The sequence below is a fragment of the Lates calcarifer genome, linkage group LG21, assembly GCF_001640805.2.
Source record: "Lates calcarifer isolate ASB-BC8 linkage group LG21, TLL_Latcal_v3, whole genome shotgun sequence".
Taxonomy (NCBI): domain Eukaryota; kingdom Metazoa; phylum Chordata; class Actinopteri; family Centropomidae; genus Lates; species Lates calcarifer.
In genome coordinates, this window is record NC_066853.1 from 19,468,095 (window position 1) to 19,489,941 (window position 21,847).

The 21,847-nt window shown below is 39.0% G+C and overlaps 2 protein-coding genes across 5 annotated transcripts in view; both read left to right on the top strand.

The window, feature by feature from the left end:
- tenm4 (teneurin transmembrane protein 4) overlaps positions 1-4,147 on the top strand; it is a 194,556-nt gene extending 190,409 nt beyond the window's left edge. For all 4 annotated transcript variants that reach the window (XM_018665540.1, XM_018665541.1, XM_018665543.1 and 1 more), the window contains one exon: positions 1,173-4,147. In XM_018665540.1, coding sequence (XP_018521056.1) covers positions 1,173-1,931 — 759 coding nt within the window. In that variant the 3' untranslated portion in view covers positions 1,932-4,147. The remainder of the gene's footprint in view (positions 1-1,172) is intronic.
- A 12,741-nt stretch (positions 4,148-16,888) lies between these two features.
- On the top strand, positions 16,889-21,808 carry nars2 (asparaginyl-tRNA synthetase 2, mitochondrial). Its single transcript, XM_018665559.2, has 14 exons — positions 16,889-17,225; positions 18,103-18,212; positions 18,315-18,435; positions 18,571-18,711; positions 18,797-18,877; positions 19,075-19,169; positions 19,340-19,472; positions 19,761-19,859; positions 20,016-20,053; positions 20,160-20,226; positions 20,353-20,490; positions 20,626-20,723; positions 21,446-21,472; positions 21,572-21,808. Exons 1-14 carry the CDS (start codon positions 17,064-17,066, stop codon positions 21,714-21,716), a joined length of 1,455 nt encoding a protein of 484 aa, XP_018521075.1. The 5' UTR covers positions 16,889-17,063; the 3' UTR covers positions 21,717-21,808.
- Positions 21,809-21,847: the final 39 nt, after the last annotated feature.

A 21,847-nucleotide genomic window follows, 5' to 3' on the forward strand; every position in this document is an offset into this window, starting at 1 on the left:
TGCCTGTCACAAATGATCAGAGAGATTTGCATTTGCTGACAAACACCTCTGCCCCTACCTTGACTATGTGTGATACATTCACAGCTTCAAAGCACCATGGATTTGTTGTCTCACGCTGTTAATGGATGTGAAACAATTACATCATTATTTATATACATAATGTACTTAAGATATTTAATCAAATAAGAATCACTTGAAAGCTTTTCAATTAATTGTGGAATTAATGCACACGTACATACATAAACTTTGGTCCTCACATTCATTTGGACGTTACTTTGTCAAGTACCACCCACCTAAATATTGTCACAAACCAAGCACACACCCCTCCAATGGCAACAACACTCCCCAATGTCAGGGGCCTCCCCCAGCAGGACAATGTTCCCACCACACCACAAAAACTGCTCAGAAATGTCTCGAGGAACACGACAAAGAGCCAAAGACGTTGACCCAGCCTCTGAACTCCCCAGATCCCAGTCTGAATTCAGTAGTAGTTTTTGTGGTGTGGTGGGAACATTATCCTGCTGGGGGAGGCCCTTGACATTGGGGAGTGTTGGTGACATTGGGGGGGGGCGGGGGGGTGTTTTGTCTAAAACAATATTTAGGTGGGTGGCATGTGTCAAAGTAACATCCAGATGAATGAAGGACCATGGTTCCTCAACAGAACCTTGTATTGTAACAAGATTATGAATGTTATTCGTGTTATTCACTTCAGCTGTGTGTGTGTGTGTGTTTGTGTGTGTGTGTTTTATTTCCACTCTTAATTTCCATCATATTAATACACTTTTTACAAGAAAGGTGTTGAATCGTTCTCATTTAGTCACACACAGTTAACATTAAAAAAAAGCATAGCATTGACTTTAAAATGTTTGAAGTGTTAATGAAACAGTATGAAGCTCATTTTTGAAAAACTGGGGAAAAAACAGGAACATCTTAAAGTGGACACTCCTGCTTAGTCCCCATTCAGAGCAGGAGCAGGATAAAGGTTATAAGCCAAGGTATGAGCCAATCAGCAGTGAATGTTTGTAAATATGTAGAGGGATGTCTTCAGACAAGCAATCAGTAGAACAATATTGTTTGAATTCATGTTTGCTCAGACAACAAAAAGATATTTTACAGTGTATGTAGATCCTGTGGGGGCTGTGTGACTAAATAGCATTGTCTTTGTTTTGCAGTCTTTGCTGGGTGTTCAGTGTGAAGTTCAGAGGCAGCTGAAGGCTTTTGTGAAGCTGGAGCGTTTTGGCCAGATCTACAAAGCCAAAAGTGCCGGATGTCCTCAAACTGAGAGCAAGAAGATCTTTGCCTCTGGCGGCTCCATCTTCGGGAAGGGGGTGAAATTTGCCATCCGAGATGGTCGCATCAGCACTGACATCATCAGCTTAGCCAACGAGGATGGGCGTCGCATGGCTGCAGTTCTGAATGACGCATTCTACCTTGAAAACCTTCACTTCACTATCGGCGGAATAGATACCCACTACTTTGTCAAACTGGGCTCAGTGGAGGGAGACCTGGCCCTCATCGGCATGACGGTGGGCCGGCGCACGCTAGAGACTGGTGTCAATGTAACAGTGTCTCAGGTCAATACAGTTCTCAATGGCAGGACTAGGCGCATTACTGACATCCAGCTACAATATGGCGCCCTGTTTCTGAATACACGTTACGGCAGCAGTGTGGACGAGGAGAAAGCTCGCGTATTGGAGTTGGCCCGGCAGAGAGCCGTCGCCCAGGCTTGGTCCCGGGAGCGTCAGAGACTGAGAGATGGAGAGGAGGGCTCACGAACCTGGACTGAGGGAGAGAAGCAACAACTCCTGGGCTCAGGGAAGGTGCAGGGCTATGATGGCTACTACGTGGTTTCAGTTGACCAATACCCTGAGCTGGCAGACAGTGTCAACAACATTCATTTCATGAGACAGAGCGAAATGGGCCGAAGGTGACATGAACACGAGGCTCTAGAGTGACAGACTCAGATGCAGAACATGGGACTTCTTGCCAAAGACAGTTGTGTACATGACCACTTTTTTTTTTTCTTTGACTGTGCTCAACTTGGTTTTTAATATACTGTAAAAAAGAAAAACATGGTTGCAATCAGTTGCACTGTATTAATAGAAGAGTGCCCTTCTCCTTTTGAAGATTCTTTAACAGTCTTTGCCCTTCAAGTGCGGCTGCTAGAGGATGAAAATTTGCGATGTCTGTGACTTATTTTTGTGACTCCATTTCCTCGTCCCTGTTGGTGATTCTGTTCAAAGGAATCCAAGAGGAGTATTGGTAATGCATTATGTTCACTGGCTCACTCTGCTGCCAGACTTGCAGATTGTTATTCACAAGCTTGCTCCATTCTGCCTTTTCTGCGCCTCAGCCAAGGAGATTCCTTCTCTTTTAATCACTTCTTTTTTATACTTGAAACCCTCATAGCCCCAGTCATCCATAAATAATGAGAGAGATTTCTGTTGGCGGTAGAGCCCTTCATCAAAACCCCAGCTGAACTTGTCAAAGCACCTTCATTTGTGTGATGTCTTGTAATTTTTTAAGAGGAGGCTTGATACTCATCTGTGGTCTTAGCTGGGAAGGCTTCAGTGCACCCTCACAGTGCATGTGGCTGGCCTTCTTCATGGATTACAAAATTAGCAAAACTGCTTAATCATTCTTAGAGTGTATGGTAAAGCCAACAAAGGGATATGAGGTCACTTTTTTATTTTGTGTGTCTTTTCTTTTTAACAGGAATTGTTTTTATCCGAGGAAGAAAATGAAAACATAGAATAAATTGTCCTTTTTATTTGACTGTGGTCAAACAACTCAATTATGAAAATAGTGAGGAGCCAACAGAAATACTGTGGAATTAATGTGTGTATTAAACAACAAAAGGTATTTTACAGGAATGGTTTTGAATTTCAATTTAGTTTTGTTTTATAAATAGCTATATGAATTAACAGTATAACAAATGTGAATTTAAAAAAAAAAATGTGAACTGTTGTCCCTTTTATTGTTAATTGTTGTACTTGAACAATACTTAAGGGTGTTTCAACACATGGAATAAACTATGAAAGGTGGTTTAGTTAAATCAATTACTGTGTTTTTTATTAGACCAGCTATGTTTTACTGATCTCAATTGCATATGAAAGGCAGTGTTTGTTTATCATTGAGCTTAAGTCAGTATTCCTCACCACAATGTCCAGTCAGATAAAGTGTCAGATCAAAATATTTTTAAAAAGTGAAGACTACAAAGATGGCTAAAGAAACTAATCTCATCAGTGATATATACTACATAAACATATTGGCTGCTGAGAGAGATAGGCTTTGCATTGTGTTGTGGGTGAGATGAAAGAAACAAATTGCCTTTGCCCTAAGGGCTGCCTGCAGGTCAGCATCGAAAGTGCTTTCATTCTTCAGAATAGGGCTCCACTTGGTCCCATGGCTGGCTGAAATGCATTAGACCTGCAGGCGTACTAGTTCCCGTTTACAGACTAAAGGTCATCTATACACGCCAACCTTGGAAATAACCCACATGGACACATTCTAGCTCCTGTATATCTGTGTCCCCCCTCAGTGGAGACTGCAAAGGACAATTTACATCTGCTCATTCAAAAACGTCATAGTGTGAAAACTCAAGAGGAGTCAAGACTATTTTGGAAATTGTGACACTGATTTGACTTCTGGTACTTTTTGAACTATGCCAAGCCACTGCACACTCTTGACTTTCTTATCGTTTTTTTTCCATCAGACATATAAATTCATTTGTGTGTGTAGGGGTGGTGGGAGCATGATTGAGTGTCTCAATCTGTACAAACGTTAAAGCAAACAGTACACATTTTTTTCCTGCTGTGGGTTGATTCAGTGACGTTTTGTTTCCAAATAAAAAAAATATATATATGTATGTTCAACATAATATGAATGAAGGATATTTGCATTGTGGAATATTGCACTGAGAACTGTTGCGTCATAAGACTGTATCTTTTTCTAAAGTTTTGGACTCATTTTGAGTTTGGGTTTGTTCTCAACACTGTGTTTTTAGCGCTTCTCTTTGACTATGTAAATATGAAGACATCAAAGTAAGCTGTAAATAAAATGCAACTGTAGATACCTCTTAGAGCTACATCAGTGACCCTGTGTAGTCTTAAGGTAGAAAAAAAATAAAGGGAATATTTTGTGTTTATTTTTTTGTGTTTTGTTTTATATTCTGTCTATTCTATATAGCACAGAAACATATTTTCAATCTGACATATGAGATATATCATCAGATAGATTTTCTTATATTCTCTTCACAACTACACACACTAGATTTAACATCTATATCACACTGCTTATTAATCACAGGCAGGTTTTCTGTTCTGCACCCATGGTGTATTATACATGTAATAATTCTTATCCTGCAACACATTTCATAAGGCTTAAATGAGACTAATTTAATGCAATATGATAATGTAGTATTACACCTTGTGCAATTAGTTAGTTAAGCATGCACTACCACCTGTTTAGACCTTGAATCTATTTATTCTCACATGGATTGAACATGTGGTCGATCACCAGCACATAAAATACAGACTAATAATACAAACATCCCTGAGGTACATATATTTAACTGTTATAAAATAAGCAAGTTTCAAGGGATGCTTTGCAAAACTTGACTATTAATTAACCTGTCAAAGTTGAGGACCAATCCTTTGATGTTACAAAAGCCACCAGGAGACTGTGTTTTTAAACTTGATAACTTTGTTGAAACAAGTGGAGCTCAGGGGCTAATCCTGTTAGCAGGCAGGGTGGCTCGGGAGTTAGCTGTCAGTATGTGGTGGCGGCAAGGGAGCCTGCAACATTTACACTCACTGCAGGCAGAGCTGAGCTCGGCGCCCAGAAGAAAGCATGATGGCCTGCTTTACCTAAGCAGGCACTACTCTCTCATTTGTTCTTCTCCACTTTGCATTAATGCGAGCAGAGGAAACCACTGATCTCTCTGCATGACGGACAAGCGTCAAAGGAAACGGATCACACCCTAATGTTTGCTTTGGCAAGTCTGACTACACAAGTTTTTTTCTTTTTTTCTTCTTCTTTTTTTTTTTTGCAAAGTAAATTTCAGATCTGCCGCTCTCATCTTCCTTGAGACAGTCTGAGCCTCGAGCCCCACATGCCTCCTGTAAAGAGGATTTCTTTGCAGGGGAACAGAATGTCCTGCTTGCAGAGAGCCTGTGGAGGATGAATTCTGCTGCAGAGAGGCAAAATGTCCTTTAGCCTTGAGGACAGAAGTCCTTTGGTAGAAGTATAATAACAATAACTTCACCTCAACCCCTGTCACAGAGAGGAAGTTTCTGCAGTGCACTCTGAGGACAAAAGAGGGAATTTATTCTGTTTATGTGACTTATAATTAGAATGAAGTTCTGATTACTAACAAGCATTTTGAGTAACTTTTAACATATTTTGAGAGTGACAGCCATTAACATAATACATAAAGCCAAATGTTCCAAGGCACAAATGAGTTTGAAGTGACATGTTATTCATGGATAAATACTAAATCATAATGAATAATACAGCAATATTTTTTTTTGCCTCGAGAACAACATGTCATGTGATGCTGATAGGTTGCACATAGCACCACGCTCTGTCATCGAGTGGCTGCAAATGTGAGGAGAGGGTGAGGAAAACAGTTTGTGCCGGGAAGTGTTGAAAATAATGGCTGAATCACTGGTATTGATGAACAACCTTATTAAAACCTCACAAATTTGCTCCTGTCATTTGTGCTGTGGGGTAGCAAAAATCTCTCTAATTGTGCTTTTAATCGATTAACATTAACAAATCCTGATGGCTAGAAATAACAAATGATCTTTTGATCCTAATTCAATTCAAAACAGATCAGCATTCAGGTCACATACACCAGACAAATTTAAGGGGAAATTATTTTCAACTCTTGTTGTTTTCATGATGTTCTTGTGTTTTTTCCTCTTTTTTTTTTCAGACAGCTGGGTCTGCAGGAATGGGTTTCAGTCAGAGACAGACCTCTCTGATAGTTATGCCATGCAGCCAAAGTCTGAATTTGACCCTATATTCACTTAACACCTACCATTACATTCAGATTTGACTAACCCCTTCCAGATATTTATGTGAGAGGAAAGAAGAAAATCCTGCTTTTAGTCGGATTTCATAACTACGACAAGCGGTAGAAGGCAAAATCTTTCTCTAAAAACCATGCATGAACTATTTCCCATTACCTGTGCTGAGTCTGATGAGAAGAGATATCTTCACATTACTTTCACACTCCATCTGTTTCCTCTCACTGATAATTTGAACATTCTGAGCCCAAGTGTTGGATAAACACTGGTAAAGGTATTTGCTGTTAAAATCAGCAAAAGGTTGATTCCTGCTGAGGCCCAGCCATCTATTCCCTCAATGAATCCTGTATGTAGTCTGAAAATAACCACTAAAATGAAACACCTGCTGTCTCTCGTTCCCCTCTGTCTGTCAATCTCAGCTACTGTAATTACATGACAGTCAGTTGCATTTATTTTCCTGAAGATCAGCAATGTTGTTGACAAGAAGCATCACCATGCCACAGTATTTTGCAGCTTCCAAGGTTCTAGGCATCCCAGACTGGGTACACTTATTCAGGTTTTCCCAACAGCCATAAAATAACTGGTTGGTATGATGGTCCACATCTGCTGTGTAGCCTGATAACACCATATGCCTGAATGGATAAGACAGCCTCAGATTCTGTCTTTAATCATTCAGGTCCACATTCCCCTCTCTACCAGTTATGCATATGGTGGACCAATCATAAAAGCTAATGGGCCAAGGAATGGTAAACCAACTGGCCATAGAGGCCGAATTTTCCTCAAGGTTTAGGTCTCATTTGGATGCCCGCTATGATGACAAAACACACCAGCAAGAGATGTGTTCAGTCTAGTGCAAGCTTTGGAAATAAAACCGAGGTGATGGTTTTCAAAGTGTCATATTTCTATGGGTCATACAAAGGCCAGCATTGCCTCTCATACAACGGAACTGCAAAGGGAAAATGGAAAATGTGCAGTACTAGCACCTTAAGCAGTACAGTGCTGCATGCTCGTAATATGAGAAGCATTATTTTCCAAAAATGAGACTTAAGAGCCCTGCGAGAGAGTGTGTACTCCCCGCATTGTAGAGCAACACAACCTGACAGTTTTGACCTCTGTGCAAGTATGAGAGTGACTCATTACATGGCTTTCCGTGCTGAAGTCATTTTCACTGAGATACACATCACCGAGATAATCAATAATCTGTGAAGTGGAGCCACATCAAAGCTGGCCTCACAAATTCACAGTCTGTAGTTTCTTATAGGAAGCAAGGCTTACAGTGGCTGCAGACTGGAACTACGAGGTCACAATTAGTTTTGTTTTTCACTACTTTGGAGAAGTATCACAAAAATAAATGTTGTAAAGAAACTGATTTGCATGTCTTTGAAAAGCCTTTTCACATGAAAAACTACTTTTGTGAAATATAAATTAATGTAACTCAGCTGTGTGTTTCATTTCATTATTTTCTCCTTGGTTACCTCAGCTTGTGTAACTGAGAAATGACAACTCACTTTTGATTCTCACTCTGATCTCCGTGGATTATGTTGGAATTGACGCAGTAAGAAATTAATCCTGTCAGCACAAGGTGAAATTCTTTTATTTCTTTTTTTCAGAAATACATACTGTGAGTGTGTGTATGGTGTGTGTGGTTGATGAGCCCTGGACTCCAGCAGGGTCTTGGTGGTCTTGGTGGACTCACTGGAGGCAGAAGCCGCAGCTGCAGCTGCCGTCTTCCATCACATTTCCCCTGACAGGTGTGAACAAAGGACCCAGAGAAATGTCACTGCAGCATTTTTAAGTCACTTGGACACTGTTTGCATTCAGGAATGAAACTGCCTTTGCACATTATGCAAATCATATTGACAGCATATCTAATGCTTTTATTAGGCTAATTATGCCTAAGGTCAGATCTGTTCATAGCAAAGGATCAGTACCCATTTAAACTAATTGTCTGGGAGCATTTGGGTTGACTGAAAGGTTAGCTAATGCTTAATGTCTTAGGACAGCTTATCATGTAGCACTTTATGTCCATGAAAAAATAGGTGTTATTGATTTCTGACTATGACATAAGGACCAGTCATGATCAGTCAGGGGCCATCTTCGATGTTCAGCAAGACAGCAGTAATGAATAGTAAAATATATTGAAACGTGGTGTTGTTTTAAAAAACTATAGAATCACCTCCTACCATCATGTGAAAGTGAGATGAAAGAAAGAAGATGTCAATCATAAATGGAGGTAAAGTTGAACTGTAATTGTAAGGTTCATCCTCAGTGGAGATACTCTGTTGTCAGGGTTGAAACAAGGCCCATGTATATTTAATATGCTTAAGCTGCTGCAAAGTATTTAGCAGCAGGCCATATTAAAGATATATAAAGCAGTGGAAAAGGTATGTGCATTCTTTAGACAACTTTTCTTAGGTCAAAAGGTTAATTTGTGCTATATGTATGTTAAAACCTCCTTTGCCTTAAGTCTTTGATACCTCCTCCTATAGACTGTGGATGCTACTGTATGTTGTTAGTTGTTAGTAGCTTAATGTGTTGTTCAGCTAAGATGATTTAAACCTTTAAGGCTATAACCGACCTGAGAATCAGTCAGGAAGGAATAGTTGAGAGCAGTTTGTGCTAGCTTCAATAGTTGAGATCAGTTTGTGTTAGCTTGACTCAGCTGCTGCACAGGTGGGAATTTTGGATGTTTGACAGTTGAAGTGCAGAGGCAAAAAAAAAAAAAAAAAAAAAAAAAATCCAACCTGAACAGAGGGTGAAATCTCAAACTTTATAAATCTGTCACATCTGTCTTTATAGCTAAAGCTAGCTAAAGCTTAAATTGCTTTATGATCACTTTATGATATTCCTTCTTTAGCCAGGTGATACAGGTAATGTAAAGGTGAAGATAAGCTTCCAATTTGCATATGAGTATAGGGCATTTTTACACCCAGGACAAAAAGGGAACAGGGTGGATCGCCCCCACCTGGTGTAGGGCTAAATCCCCAAAGTGTTCTTTGCCACAGGCATATTCTTATTGCCATCGGCACTCCATAGACACAGTCTATCCAGCGTCAGACAGCTGTTTAACAACTGTTTTGTCAACCTGAGTGCTGCTTTTGTGAACTACAGTACATGGCCTGTAGTGCAACCACCCAAGGACTTGTTGTACTGACTCAAGATGAAATTCAATTGAAGGAGTTAAACAAATATTAATATATAATTGGAGAAACTTTCTTGCAAGCTCTCTGAGCTTAAGAAACATGTAAATAGTTCAGGTAGTGATTAGGTAAATGATCTGTGATTGATACTGTTCTATACTTTCATCTAGATAATAGAATTTCATGTGATTCAGTGGGAATGATGTCTCTCTTATAAAGACTGCAGAAGACTAGCAGAGACTTTTGTTTCCTTTGTCCTCTTTTGAATCTGCTGCTGTGTGTTTTCAGTTTGAAATACAAAGCCTGAAGTCAGTCTGACAGAATTATTTTGGTTACAGAACCTTTGGGCCCATTACGAATACTATTATGTAGATCAGCCTTGGGGAATTTATTTCCACATTGTGCATTTGGATTGTGACACGCCTGGCCTCTCATTTCATTTACCCATACAAATAAGCCTGCCAGTCCAAACGCTTTAAAGTTGTGGAGAAATTTTGAGCACATTTCACTGAGGGACTTGTTTTCTTTCATATTTTTTCCCAACCAAAATTTCTTTAAATGTAGAACTGATAAAATTGCTGACCCTCTTCCAACACCCCTCTTCCATAGCCAGGCACACACACATACTGACACACACCACGACACTGCAGGCAAAGCATGGAGACACAGTGATTACTGCTGTCAAGAAAAAAAGAAAAAAAAAAACTGCTTTTAACCTCAGGTTTTCATAGTCACTTCCCATTTGAAAGATCTTTTTAGAAAAGCTTGAATGCTGCTCTTGTGTGATATAGTGAACATCATTTAGATTTGAAACAGGAAGACAAAGAGACACACACAGAAACCCTTTTATTGGATGACTCAGATTTGTATGATCCCTCCTGGCTTATGTGGAGTTTTTATACACTGTTGTTCTACATGTGCAAATTCATTGTTTATTGGCAAGAAACCTCAGACCAGAAGATGTGCGTGCAGTGGAGCAAAATTAGATTAGAATTCTAGTGTGCACTCCTCAGCTTTCACTGCTACCGTCACTGTGGCTACTATAGTACACTCGCAAACATGAAAAACACTATTTATCTTTCCAAGATGTTGCTGTGATACTGCTGATTTTTGTCTCTATTTAAGCCATAAAGCAGAAAATCAGTAATAGCTCTCACTGTTGATAAGTGATGTCCCAGTGGAGCTAAAAACAGATTTTATTGGGACATGGGGATGCTGTCAGAAATAATCAAATCTGAATAAAAAAATCCTAAGGAAGATGACAACTAGGCTGCTACCACAGCTGGTTCGGCTTTTTGCTTCCCCTTCATAATGAACATTAACAATCTGACAGAAAAAAGGGAAATGCTGTATACTGTGAAATAAACTAAAAGTTGGCATTTCAAAAATGTAATTTGCTCTAGAAAGAGATCGACCAGAAAACAATGTTTGCTGAACAAACAAGACACCGGCTCTTTTCATCATGACATAATGTTTCGGGAGCAGTGCAGCTACAGTGCCAAATCCCAGGTTACACTGCGTGTGTTTTGTTGTATCAAATAATAAAAAAAGATGATATTTCAGTCTCTCTGTTGCCGTACAACAAAGGTGCCTGAATGGGAATTGGCTGCATGAATAAACCAGATGTAGAAATCAGATGCAGCTGGAGGACAAAATTCTGCTGTAAAAGAGTTTTGAAATGATGCTATTAAAAAAATATTCTCCTCTCTGTGTGAACTTTAGTATTTTCATCATTTTCACAAATTTCACACTTCCTCTGTTCTGTGGATGGTAAAAGACAGCCCCTTAATTTTGAGGGATAGTCCAGGCAGGTCTTAATTGTTCTATAATTAACAGAACAGCATATGGGCACAGGCTTTGTTTTCATAAATACACTGAAAAATAGAAAATACTTTGGTTGAATACTCACATCCTCAGTGTGATACAGTGAGCGAGTGCAAGTTAAAAGCCCACATGGAAAACCAAGACATTACCATTCATTGTTTGCCTAATTAGAGGGTAGTTGGTGTGTCTTGATAGACTCAAGTAATTAGTCATAGATTTATGGTTGGACGTCTGCTGAGACAGCAGTTTCTAACATCTACTGAAGGAGATTATTGCCTTTGTGAGGAAGCAAAAGAGGAGGAGACTCCTTTCTAATGTGATCTATAAAATATATCATTTCAGATATCTTCAGAGCAGGACTGTAGGACACAACAAGGACAGATGGATGTGTTCCACCGTGAGCAGACGTGTTATAACACTGTAGAACATTATTAACTTTTCAAACTGCCCTTGACAAAGACACCGAACTGCCCCAGGGGTATCACACCAGTTACTTCAGCACTCTGACCTTTGTGATTAAATGTACATGTCTCAGATATTCTTGCCTACAGAAGAGTCTGTGTCAAACTGGACCGGCTGAAGTTTCCTAATTAAAATTATATTGTGTGTCAAGGATAATAAGTTATTTTTGTGCTACTGCAATAATGCTCTGCTATCAGGGATGAAACCAGTTATCATTCACTTACTGTATCATCAGATCGTTCCTGCTTCAGCAGGAGAGGTAAATGAAATAAATCAGCGGGGGAAGGACACATTAATGATAGGGTTGCAGAGGAATGCTCCCACACAAATAGAACAGAACAGCTCTCACTGCTCATTTGTAGTTTGCTGTTAGAGAATTGTTGATCATTTTAATGGCATTCTCGAGATGGGACATTGTGTCTGCCCTCTTAAAAAATGTGTGTTGAACAAGAAGGAACTAAGTAGAAAGCAGAATTTGCCCAAATAAAATACAAATCTTCCCAGTTAGCTGTTTATGTCAGACAACTGTACTATATAGATTATGAAATAGTTGCAAAGTAGATAAAGTTCAATGTGGGGGTAAATAAAAAGTCATGAGTTACAAAAGTAAGTTTCTTCTTCGAAAAATAAACACACACAATGAATGACTTTCCAATTTTGCCACTTCTTTTACAAACACAGTCAACTACCACAGACAAAGAAACAAGAGAGACGAGCAAACATTATCAAACGGATGGATAGAGATGTACAAATATATAATCTTTTTGGAGGAGGTAATAAGTATGTACAGTATGGTGCAGGTAAGGTAAACTGTGTAATTTCACAGCAGGTTGCAGCAATGTTTGGCTGCTTAAAATGTCCAAAGGAGTTGTACAACCTGCAGGTGAAGCTGCAGATCATAGAAATCCCAGAGCAGGCATTTCCCTTTCAAAACCTTCCCAAAAAATTATCAAATGCACTTTTTTTTAAAGTCATCTCATTGCCCAGACTCAGACTGACATTTTTATTTATAATTTCTTAGGCTTTAAAGTCATATTTATACAGACAGTTACAAAGAGAGATTCCTATATTTCATTATGAAAAACTGTAGTCAGACAAATATGCAACAAATGCTGGATGTAAGTGTCTCTTTATAAGACACTAGGCAAGGTAAGAAAATAAATTCCATTATCTAGGGCGACCTAGATAAAACTGGAATTCCTGCATCACAATTGAGAGTTAATATTTAGGATCATTTGTGCAAATTATCCGGTAAATGAGGATAAGGGAGATATATCCTTATTGGAAGTTAAATGAAAGAGCCTGGGGAAATGAATCAGGGCCCACACTGTATCCTTCTAAAACTGACACTGAGTGATACTGCTGTATAGTGTGGATGAGAATGAATAGTCACATTTGACTGTGGCCAATGCATGTGCAGATGGTAATAACACTATGTTATGAACTACATTATTTTGATATTATCCCTCTGCTTTTCTATTTTTCATCATCTATTCTTAGCCATCTCAGGAGAATCTCACCTTTGACTACCTTCAGCGAAAGACAAGAAAAGGTTCAAGTGGTAATCTGTTGTGACATTTTTAGGGTTGAAGCTGTAATATTGTTAATGCTCTTAATAGAATGACTGTCTGCCCCAGCACATCTGGGGAATTTCCTTTCACTGCAAAACTGAAAATACCCCAAATCTGTCAGTGCTATATTTAGATCTTAAGTTGTGATCAGTAAAATCTAAACATATTTTAACCTGATACACAGTAATCACCTCCCTCACTGCTGCAGGATTGTTGCTTCCCAAAATATCCATGCTGTACATGAAGGTTGGATACTGATTTGGCGGTCCCACTGTGAGTCGGTACAACAATATCTCCTAAAAAGCATTACTGTAAGTCACACAAAAAGAAACAGTTACAGGACACACTGCAGTATGAGAACAATGGTGCAATCACAGATTTAACTATATTGTTCTTTTTCACCAACGTTCAGCCAGTGAAAGAATCAAATAGTGGTTCGAGTGCAGATAGAAGATCCTCCTCAGCTCCACAGGAACTTGTCAAGTATGATTCAGAATCAGCAATAGCAATTTCAGAAGTGCAAGAGCTTTTTTAAAAATATAATGTTACAGAGGACTTCACAGAACAGCATGCTCACTTTGAGGAACTTTATTTATAACCCGAATTGGTATTTAAACTCAGGATCTGAAAAATTTTACTGTCCATCACAAGGTGATGAAAATTTTGTCTCTGGTGTGGCTTGTGAGGAAATGCACACACAGCACAATACACCTCAGTTAGTACACACAGAGTAAAAACATGCTGAATAAAAGAAAAGGATAAATGTGATAATTATAGCTGTACCCCAAGGGGACAACCTCAAGGGGACAACGCCATTAACTTTTCTTAAATATGTTTAATTTGTTCCCGTCTGCCCAGCAGAGGAAAATTCACACCTGAGGTCAAGCAGTCCTCATTTTCCATTTCAAATTTAAAGCTCTTTTCACATGGCTTTCGACAGATGCTCTGCAAGTTTCACTGCACAAATTGGGAATGCAATGAGTCATTATTTTCTGTATTGCTACATCTGTCAATTAAAAAAAAAAAAGATGAATTACGCGTCTAAAGGGTTTAAAATAGCAGTTCCATAACCCAAATACCATGCAATATTCAGTTTAGTATAATTTAATACAGACAAAGGAAGAAATCCAAACATTTGAGAAACACCAGCAGTTTGCTGTCTTTTCTTCATAAAAATCAATCAAAATTGTTGACTATTAATTCTCTGTTGATTGACTGCTTTTATTAATCAAATAATCATGATTCATCAGGACCAGGACCAATAAACTCATTTGATTTTAAACATATAGAAAACTGATTACTCTGTGATGGCTGAACATCGTCATTTACAAACAATGAATGTCTTGAGCACTGTTGATGGATATTTTCTCTTAACTGCAGACTTCTGAAGCTGGTCCATTAGATATAAACTGAAACAAAACACAGTATTCTGGTAGTAACTGGAGAGTTGGAGGTGAAGCAGTGCAACAGCCCAAATCTCTCTTAGTAAGGGTTATTAGTTCATTTTGATTTGTGTTTGGCCGCCTGTCACCAAAACCCATTCCCTGAAATCACATCACTATAATGGTCTAATCAGCACTTAACGAGCCATGTTACATAAAATCAATGCACCCTTCCATTTGAGAATGCAGAATATTTGGAGGGGCTGATGAAGGCTCGTGGATGGGGCAGGAGATGCTGTCGATATGGTGCTGCAGTCATTGGACAGGCAGGCCTGCTGAGAGCAAAGGATGCACTTGCCCTCTAAGTTCAGTGAGCCTCCTGAGATCCAAGCTTTTACAGCAAAATCCTTTGTTTTGCTGACTAATCGTGTATTGATTTTAACAAGTTGTTAAGCCCAAATAAGGTTGTCAGGCCACTGCCAAACAGCACCTCTACCTGTAGAGGCTCCAAGAACAAGAGTGCTATGTATCCCCCATTAGGAATACCATTTGACTTCTCATCTTGATTTATTACAAGTGGAGTGCAAACAGGATAACATTTTACTTCAGGGTGTTGTGCAAGAATTTTATACAGACAGCCAAGTATAGTGTTTTCACCTTGTCTCATGCATACTTTGCCTTGTGGTTTGTGTGGGATGATGTGAGTCTGTGGAAATATAAATTCATGCGACACAGCATCAGACATCTCTCCCACGTGCGAGTTGTCACGGAATATGTCAAGCCCGCAACAAAAAAAAAGGGGGGGGGGGGGGGATTATAAATCAAGTTATAGCAAAACACTGGGGGTACCTCAACCTCGCTGTTCCTATTGATGCGCAGCAAACAGTTCCTGGATGCAACATGAATTCACTGTGGTGTTGGACTATCTGCTGCCAATGAAAGCCAGCAGGTCCTTTGCGTTATTCTTGATAGAACTGCAGAGACAACATAACAATGCCAGCTTGTTTCCATTTCAGCAGACCTTGGAGCTGCAAATTAATAATATACTGGAGGCAACTCAGGGGTAAATGAATAAATCTACAGTCTGTGGAGCAGTGAAAGGTGAATGGAAAGTCTCATGGAGCTACAGCACTACCCTGTGGTAGAGTATGATATTGCACATGACGATACTGAGGAGGGAGAAAGAGAGAGAGAGAGCAGCAGGATATCACTCTAATAATATATAGAATTAATTCTGATGCATTTTCTGCAAGCAGTGTTTATTGTTTACATATTTATTTTGATTGTAATATCCAGATTGATTCCTAGTAACAAATTAAAGTTAACTCTCTTGTTACTGGTGGCTTCTGTAGAGCTAATTGTCACCATATTTCAACTTTGACAAAGAAACATATGATGCACACGTTCAGTACATGACCTTAACAAATTTCCCATTATATTTTGCACTCTGTGTCAATGAATTAGAAAATAAAATTGTTCTGCTCCCCATTAAGACGAGACCATGTGCATAATTGCTCCATCCATGCTGGAGGTAATTAATATCAATGACCCTGCTGACTTTTCAAATGCATCATGTTGGGTCTAATGATGATGTGTCATAAGCAGCCAGAGGTGGAGGCACCCAGCTCTGTGTTTGCTGCCAGACCCAGACCAGGGGCTCCAAAGCTGACAGGCGAGACCAGGTGAATAATCGTCTATAGCATCTTATTACATTGCTGGCATGATCTGATTTACTCCAGCAGCAAATGGTGGGTATAGACCAAGTGTCATTGTGGCTACTGAATCAACAACGTTTACGCACAAAGGACCCCTCACTGATGGTAGATACCTCATGCAAGATTAAAGTGGATTTAGCTATTCTACTTGCTTCATTACACTATTGAATCACTCCACATATGTTGTGCATGTGTTTCCCCTTACATACAGTAGCAAGGAGATTGGTCTATGGTAGTTTGTATGAAATATTCTGTCTAGTGAACCTGAAGAGAGATTTTAGCATGCTTTAAAAAATGTGTCACATTTTCTCACAAGACACAGTAACTGCCTGACCACAGATCCCCTACATAGTCACTGCTGATATAGGCAGTGACTGTCTGGAATATTGGTTGGATTCAGTCAAATGATAAAATTAGAGGTGGCTAAAGTTTTTCTCCTCTCAAACAATTTAAATGACACCATTTGCATGCTACCCTCCACTTGACAATCCTCACATTTTATTTTTACTGAATATTTATCTGGTCTATACTTCTTTATAAAATCAAATATTAATAAAATAAGTGCAATATAAAATATAAAAATATATATTTTTCTGAGTATATATACTTTATCGGGGGGGGCATTAACCATAAAGTACCGACCTCACTGTTGGTATTCAAGCTCCTTCAGTAATACTACATCTCAGAGCATGAAAATAACGGCTGTAAGAAACCGAAATTTGATTGGTTTATCCTGATCCATGTGACTGAATTGGACGAATGGTGAAAGACCCAAACAGGAAGTGTTACTGTGGTACAACGTGAAAGTCAAGACCGAGCGAAACGTAATTCACAGTAAAAAATACCATTAAATATGTTGTTTGTTGTAGCTTAAAGTTATTACAGCATGTTGTGCTTTTAGTGCTTTTTGTATCAGAGGGATCAGCGTTTTTCCACGATGTTTCAGGCTGCCGCTAAAACGCTCTCTATTGCATCAACCTCTTCAGTTTCTCGGGCAATATTGTTCAGCCTTCGACATTATTGTAAGAAGACACCTACGAAACTAAGAGTATCTGAGGCACTTTCAGGTGCTGAACTGGGAGAAAATGTCAAAGTACAGGTAACGTTAGCCCCTTCTTTTATCACGCAATATTATGCAATGCAGAAACATGTTCTTGTTGTAGCAACACCCATCAGTGTACTTGATTTTTGAGATGCAGCCTACAGCCTTAATGATTCCCGTCATATTTAATTACATTTAACCATACTAATTTTCTTCTTATTATTTTTTAGAATGTATTATCAAAGAGAATTCTTGGAAGCCACTTGTTGCTGAATTCTTCCTCGCATCTGCTACTAAATCAGGGATACACATACCATGCACTATAACATGCACATATATACTTTACATGAGAATTTGTTAAACAAATACCCCCTAAGGTCTGTTATCAAACACTTAGCTGTCGTGTTAGCTATCCGAATCCCTAGTAAACACCCTGAAGTTTGACAATGGCACAACTTCCAAATGATTTCAAATGTTAGTGCATCTTGATACCACAGTATAAGATCATGTGCAAAAATGTGGGCAATTTGTTGTGAAAAGAAGTAAACCCAACCACTGAAGCAAGCAGACATTAAAAAGGAGCCTAGCTTCAAATGTTAATGCATTGTTACTTTGTATTCCTCTAACTTCACAAACAGGAAATGTTGCACAAGGGAAAATGGATTCCTCTAAATACTTGTAAAGTACTGGCTTAGTAAGCACTGCCCAAACCTGTGTACAAGATTGCACTCAGTCTTTGAGGAAAGTTCCATTTTTTTTTTATGTCTGTTTGCTTGCTGCAGGGGTACAACTGCATACTACTGGGTACAGTTAGCTGGCATTTTATTGAGAGAGAACAAGGAATGGGAGTCTTAAATGTCTAGCAAAAACAAGCCATTTCTTTATTACTAAATGGAACAGCTGAGCATAGTTTGATTTGTCTCTCTTGTTGTAGGGATGGGTTCGCTCTGTCAGACCTCAGAAGGCAAATCTCTTTATCCATGTGAATGATGGGAGCTCTTTGCAGCCATTGCAGATTATTGCTGGTTCAGAGCTGAATGATCCGTAAGCATTTGTTGTTTTTTGTTTTTTGTTTTTTGTTTTTTTACGTATGAGGGTTGCACATTCCTAAAATACTCTGACTTGACTTTTTTTTTTTATACTAAGGTTGCTCACATTTGGTAGTGCTATTGAAGTCACAGGTATTCTTAAGAAAAGTCCACATCAAAAACAACCAGTTGAACTGGAAGCAGACCGAGTCCGTGTAGTTGGAAAATGTAATCCTGTGGTAAGGAAAATTATTTTCTCAAACATTCCACATATAGACTCACACTATTTGCAAATTACACCTCATCTGTGTTATAACTTTTTGTGTGGTTAGTGTAAAGGAAATGTAATTAAATATTGTTGCTTTGCTTTTCAGGATTTCCCCTTTAAAATCAAAGAGAGACACGGCCTTGAGTATATCCGCCAGTTTCCTCATCTCAGATGTAGAACAAATGCCTTTAGCTCTCTGTTGAGGATACGAAGTGAGGCCACCACTGCGATTCACTCATATTTCAAAGTGAGAAAATCAGAGGAGGAGTTATTAACAGAATGCAGATTATGACTTGTTATATTTACTTATGTATTTATTCATTGATTTCCAGGACAATGGCTTTATGCAGATTCACACTCCAATCATCACCTCAAATGACTGTGAAGGAGCAGGGGAGCTCTTTCAGGTAGAGGTGAGTATTTAAAGATTTGTTCACAGTTAAGGTACTCTGCTATAGAAATGCCAGTTTTTGTAACTTTCTTTGAAACCATTATGATGATGATTTATAGGTGGTGTCACCTCCTTTGTGTGATTGTCAGTCAAAGCTCTGATGTGAACAGGGGGATTAATGATATTATTATAAACATCTAAACCTCTTTTTTACCTCAGCCATCAGGCCCAGCGCATGAAGAAGACGAGCACTTTTTCTCTGTGCCAGCCTTCCTCACTGTGTCTGGTCAGCTTCATTTGGAAGTGATGTCAGGGTGAGATTAAGTACATGAATTTATTTTCTAGTGATCATCTGCACAATTTTAAAATCCACATATTTTCCTGGTATGTTCTGCCCCAGAGACACATACACACACACACACACACACACACACACACACTCAAGTACATTTCTAATTATGCCTTGTCACTCATACTCTTGCAGGGCTTTTTCTAGAGTCTACACATTTGGGCCAACTTTTCGTGCAGAGAACTCCCAAAGCAGACGCCATCTGGCTGAGTTTTACATGGTGGAGGCCGAGGTCTCCTTCACAGAGTCCTTAGAGGATCTCACCAAGGTACACCATGTCATTGTCCTCACATAAAATATTGCTCTGTGAAATAGATCAAAGTAGCACATTGGCTAAAATGTTCCAGCTTGTTAACTTCTTTTCACTCAGCATATTTCTGTGCATACAATAGACTGATTTCTTGCCTTTCCGAAAGCCATTGTGTTCAATTCATTTCAGCATGCTATGAAAATATATATATTTTTAAATCACTCTGCGCTTATGTGACTTTTATAGTTGCCCTTGCGCACAGTCACCCAGGAGAGCTTTAATTATTAAACTGGGCCTACTCCTTAGGTCATGGAGGACATGTTCAGATCTGCCACGGAGCATGTCTTGGCTCACTGTGCAGAGGATGTGGATTTGTTTCACAAGCATGTGACTCCTGGACACAGGGTGAGTCCTGAAGGACACTTACCTAACTTCAGTACATAACCTGGCTCCCTACACTGATCAGAAATCCAGTAACTGCTTTTAATGTTGTGGTTTCATATATATGACTTCATTATTATCTAAACCTACATTTTTCTTATTGCATCCATACACTCTAAGGACACTGTAGATGCTATGGTGAAGAAGAGATTCCCTGTGTAAGCCTTTACTTTTCTATGCATAGCTTATAAAATAAATCAGATAAAGAATAAAGCCAAATGTTGAAGGTCTTGAATGAATCATACTATCTCAAACTATTTTTAGGATCACCTACAGTGAGGCTATAGACATCCTAAACCGCAGTTCTCAGAAATTCGCCTTCCCAACATACGTAAGTGACAATGATTTTGTTTTGTCCTTGAAAGAGCAGACTTGATATCTACATCTACTGTATGTTTGATATTAACACTGCCATTCCACAGAGCTCAATGTTGACCTTAGCTCTTCTTTTCTCCAGTGGGGCTGTGACCTTCAGACAGAACATGAGAAGTACCTGGTGAAACATTGTGGCAACATTCCAGTCTTTGTCACTGATTATCCGTATGATCTTAAGCCTTTTTATGCAAGAGACAACCAGGACCATCCTGAGCATACAGTAAGATGTGGTTACACTGTTAAAAACGCTGAGTGAATCAGTAATTTAACCACTCAGTTCCTTCTGTATAATGTCAGTTGGGTTATCGCAGTGATTTGCATATCTGAGCTGACTGTGACTGTCATTTGTTTGCAGGCAGCTGCAGTGGACCTTCTTGTGCCAGGAGTTGGAGAGCTCTGTGGGGGCTCACTGAGAGAGGAGAGGCTGGATCTGCTGAGTGCTCGGCTGCAGGAGTAAGAAACACATATACAGGGGGTGTTGGAAGACCCATTCTAATATATTTAGAATACTGTTGTCAGTATGTGTGTAGTTGCTCTAAATTCAGATCAAGCATAATCCCACTGGTGTCACTCTGGACCAGGTGCTCCATTTTACCAGTGAAGCAGTGGCTGGTTCAAATAAAAAGCTGTTTTCTTTACAAGCTTCCCGAACACATCAAGCACCTTTTCTGTAACTTACTCAGAGGGGTTAGCAGTTTTTAAGCCCCCTGACTCACCACATATTCAGGCGCTGGAGCATTTGACATTTATAATGCATATACATAAACATTCAGGTATTTATATTACTCATTAATTTGAAACAACATAACAAACAATTAACATAATAAATGTATTGTACAAAGTAAATAAGATGCAAACACAGGTTTTACTGGCAGTTGTTCATAGTTTTAGACAAGAGGAAACCTTTGTCACATCAGTGGAGGACAAAACTGACATTTTACAATAGGCAATATCAGCCCACTGTGCTGATGAATTAATCTCTTGCACCAATCCAATCCTAACACGTACAGCACCTATTTTCTATAACCTCTCTTGGGTTCAGAGGATGAAATCTGCAGAGAAAGTTAGTTTTGTTTTTTGCATGTGGATTGATAAGATATGAAAATGACGCTAGATGTGATTTATGGTAGATCTTGAGTTTTGACCAAAGGCCATTATTTGTCATATTTTTCCAGGGTTGGATTAGAAGACACCTACAGCTGGTAAAATAAACAAATAATCATGTTTGTGTTAACATAATTTTAAAATAAATATCCTTACACAGCACCCACCAGAGTTCTAATATTCTTATTTATTTGCAGGTATCTGGATTTAAGACGTTTTGGCTCTCTCCCTCATGGTGGCTTTGGACTGGGATTTGAGCGATATTTGCAGTGCATTCTCGGCGTTGACAACATAAAAGATGTGATTCCTTTCCCTAGATTTTCCCATTCTTGTCTTCTATAAAAGGCAGCTTGAGCCGAGTAGGTATTTTTTTAAGTTGGCGGTATCTGTTTTTGCTGTCTGGCAAATATCAAATAAATATGATGTTAAACACTGTTGTAAATTTTTGTTGGTTTATTGATGTGTAAATATTA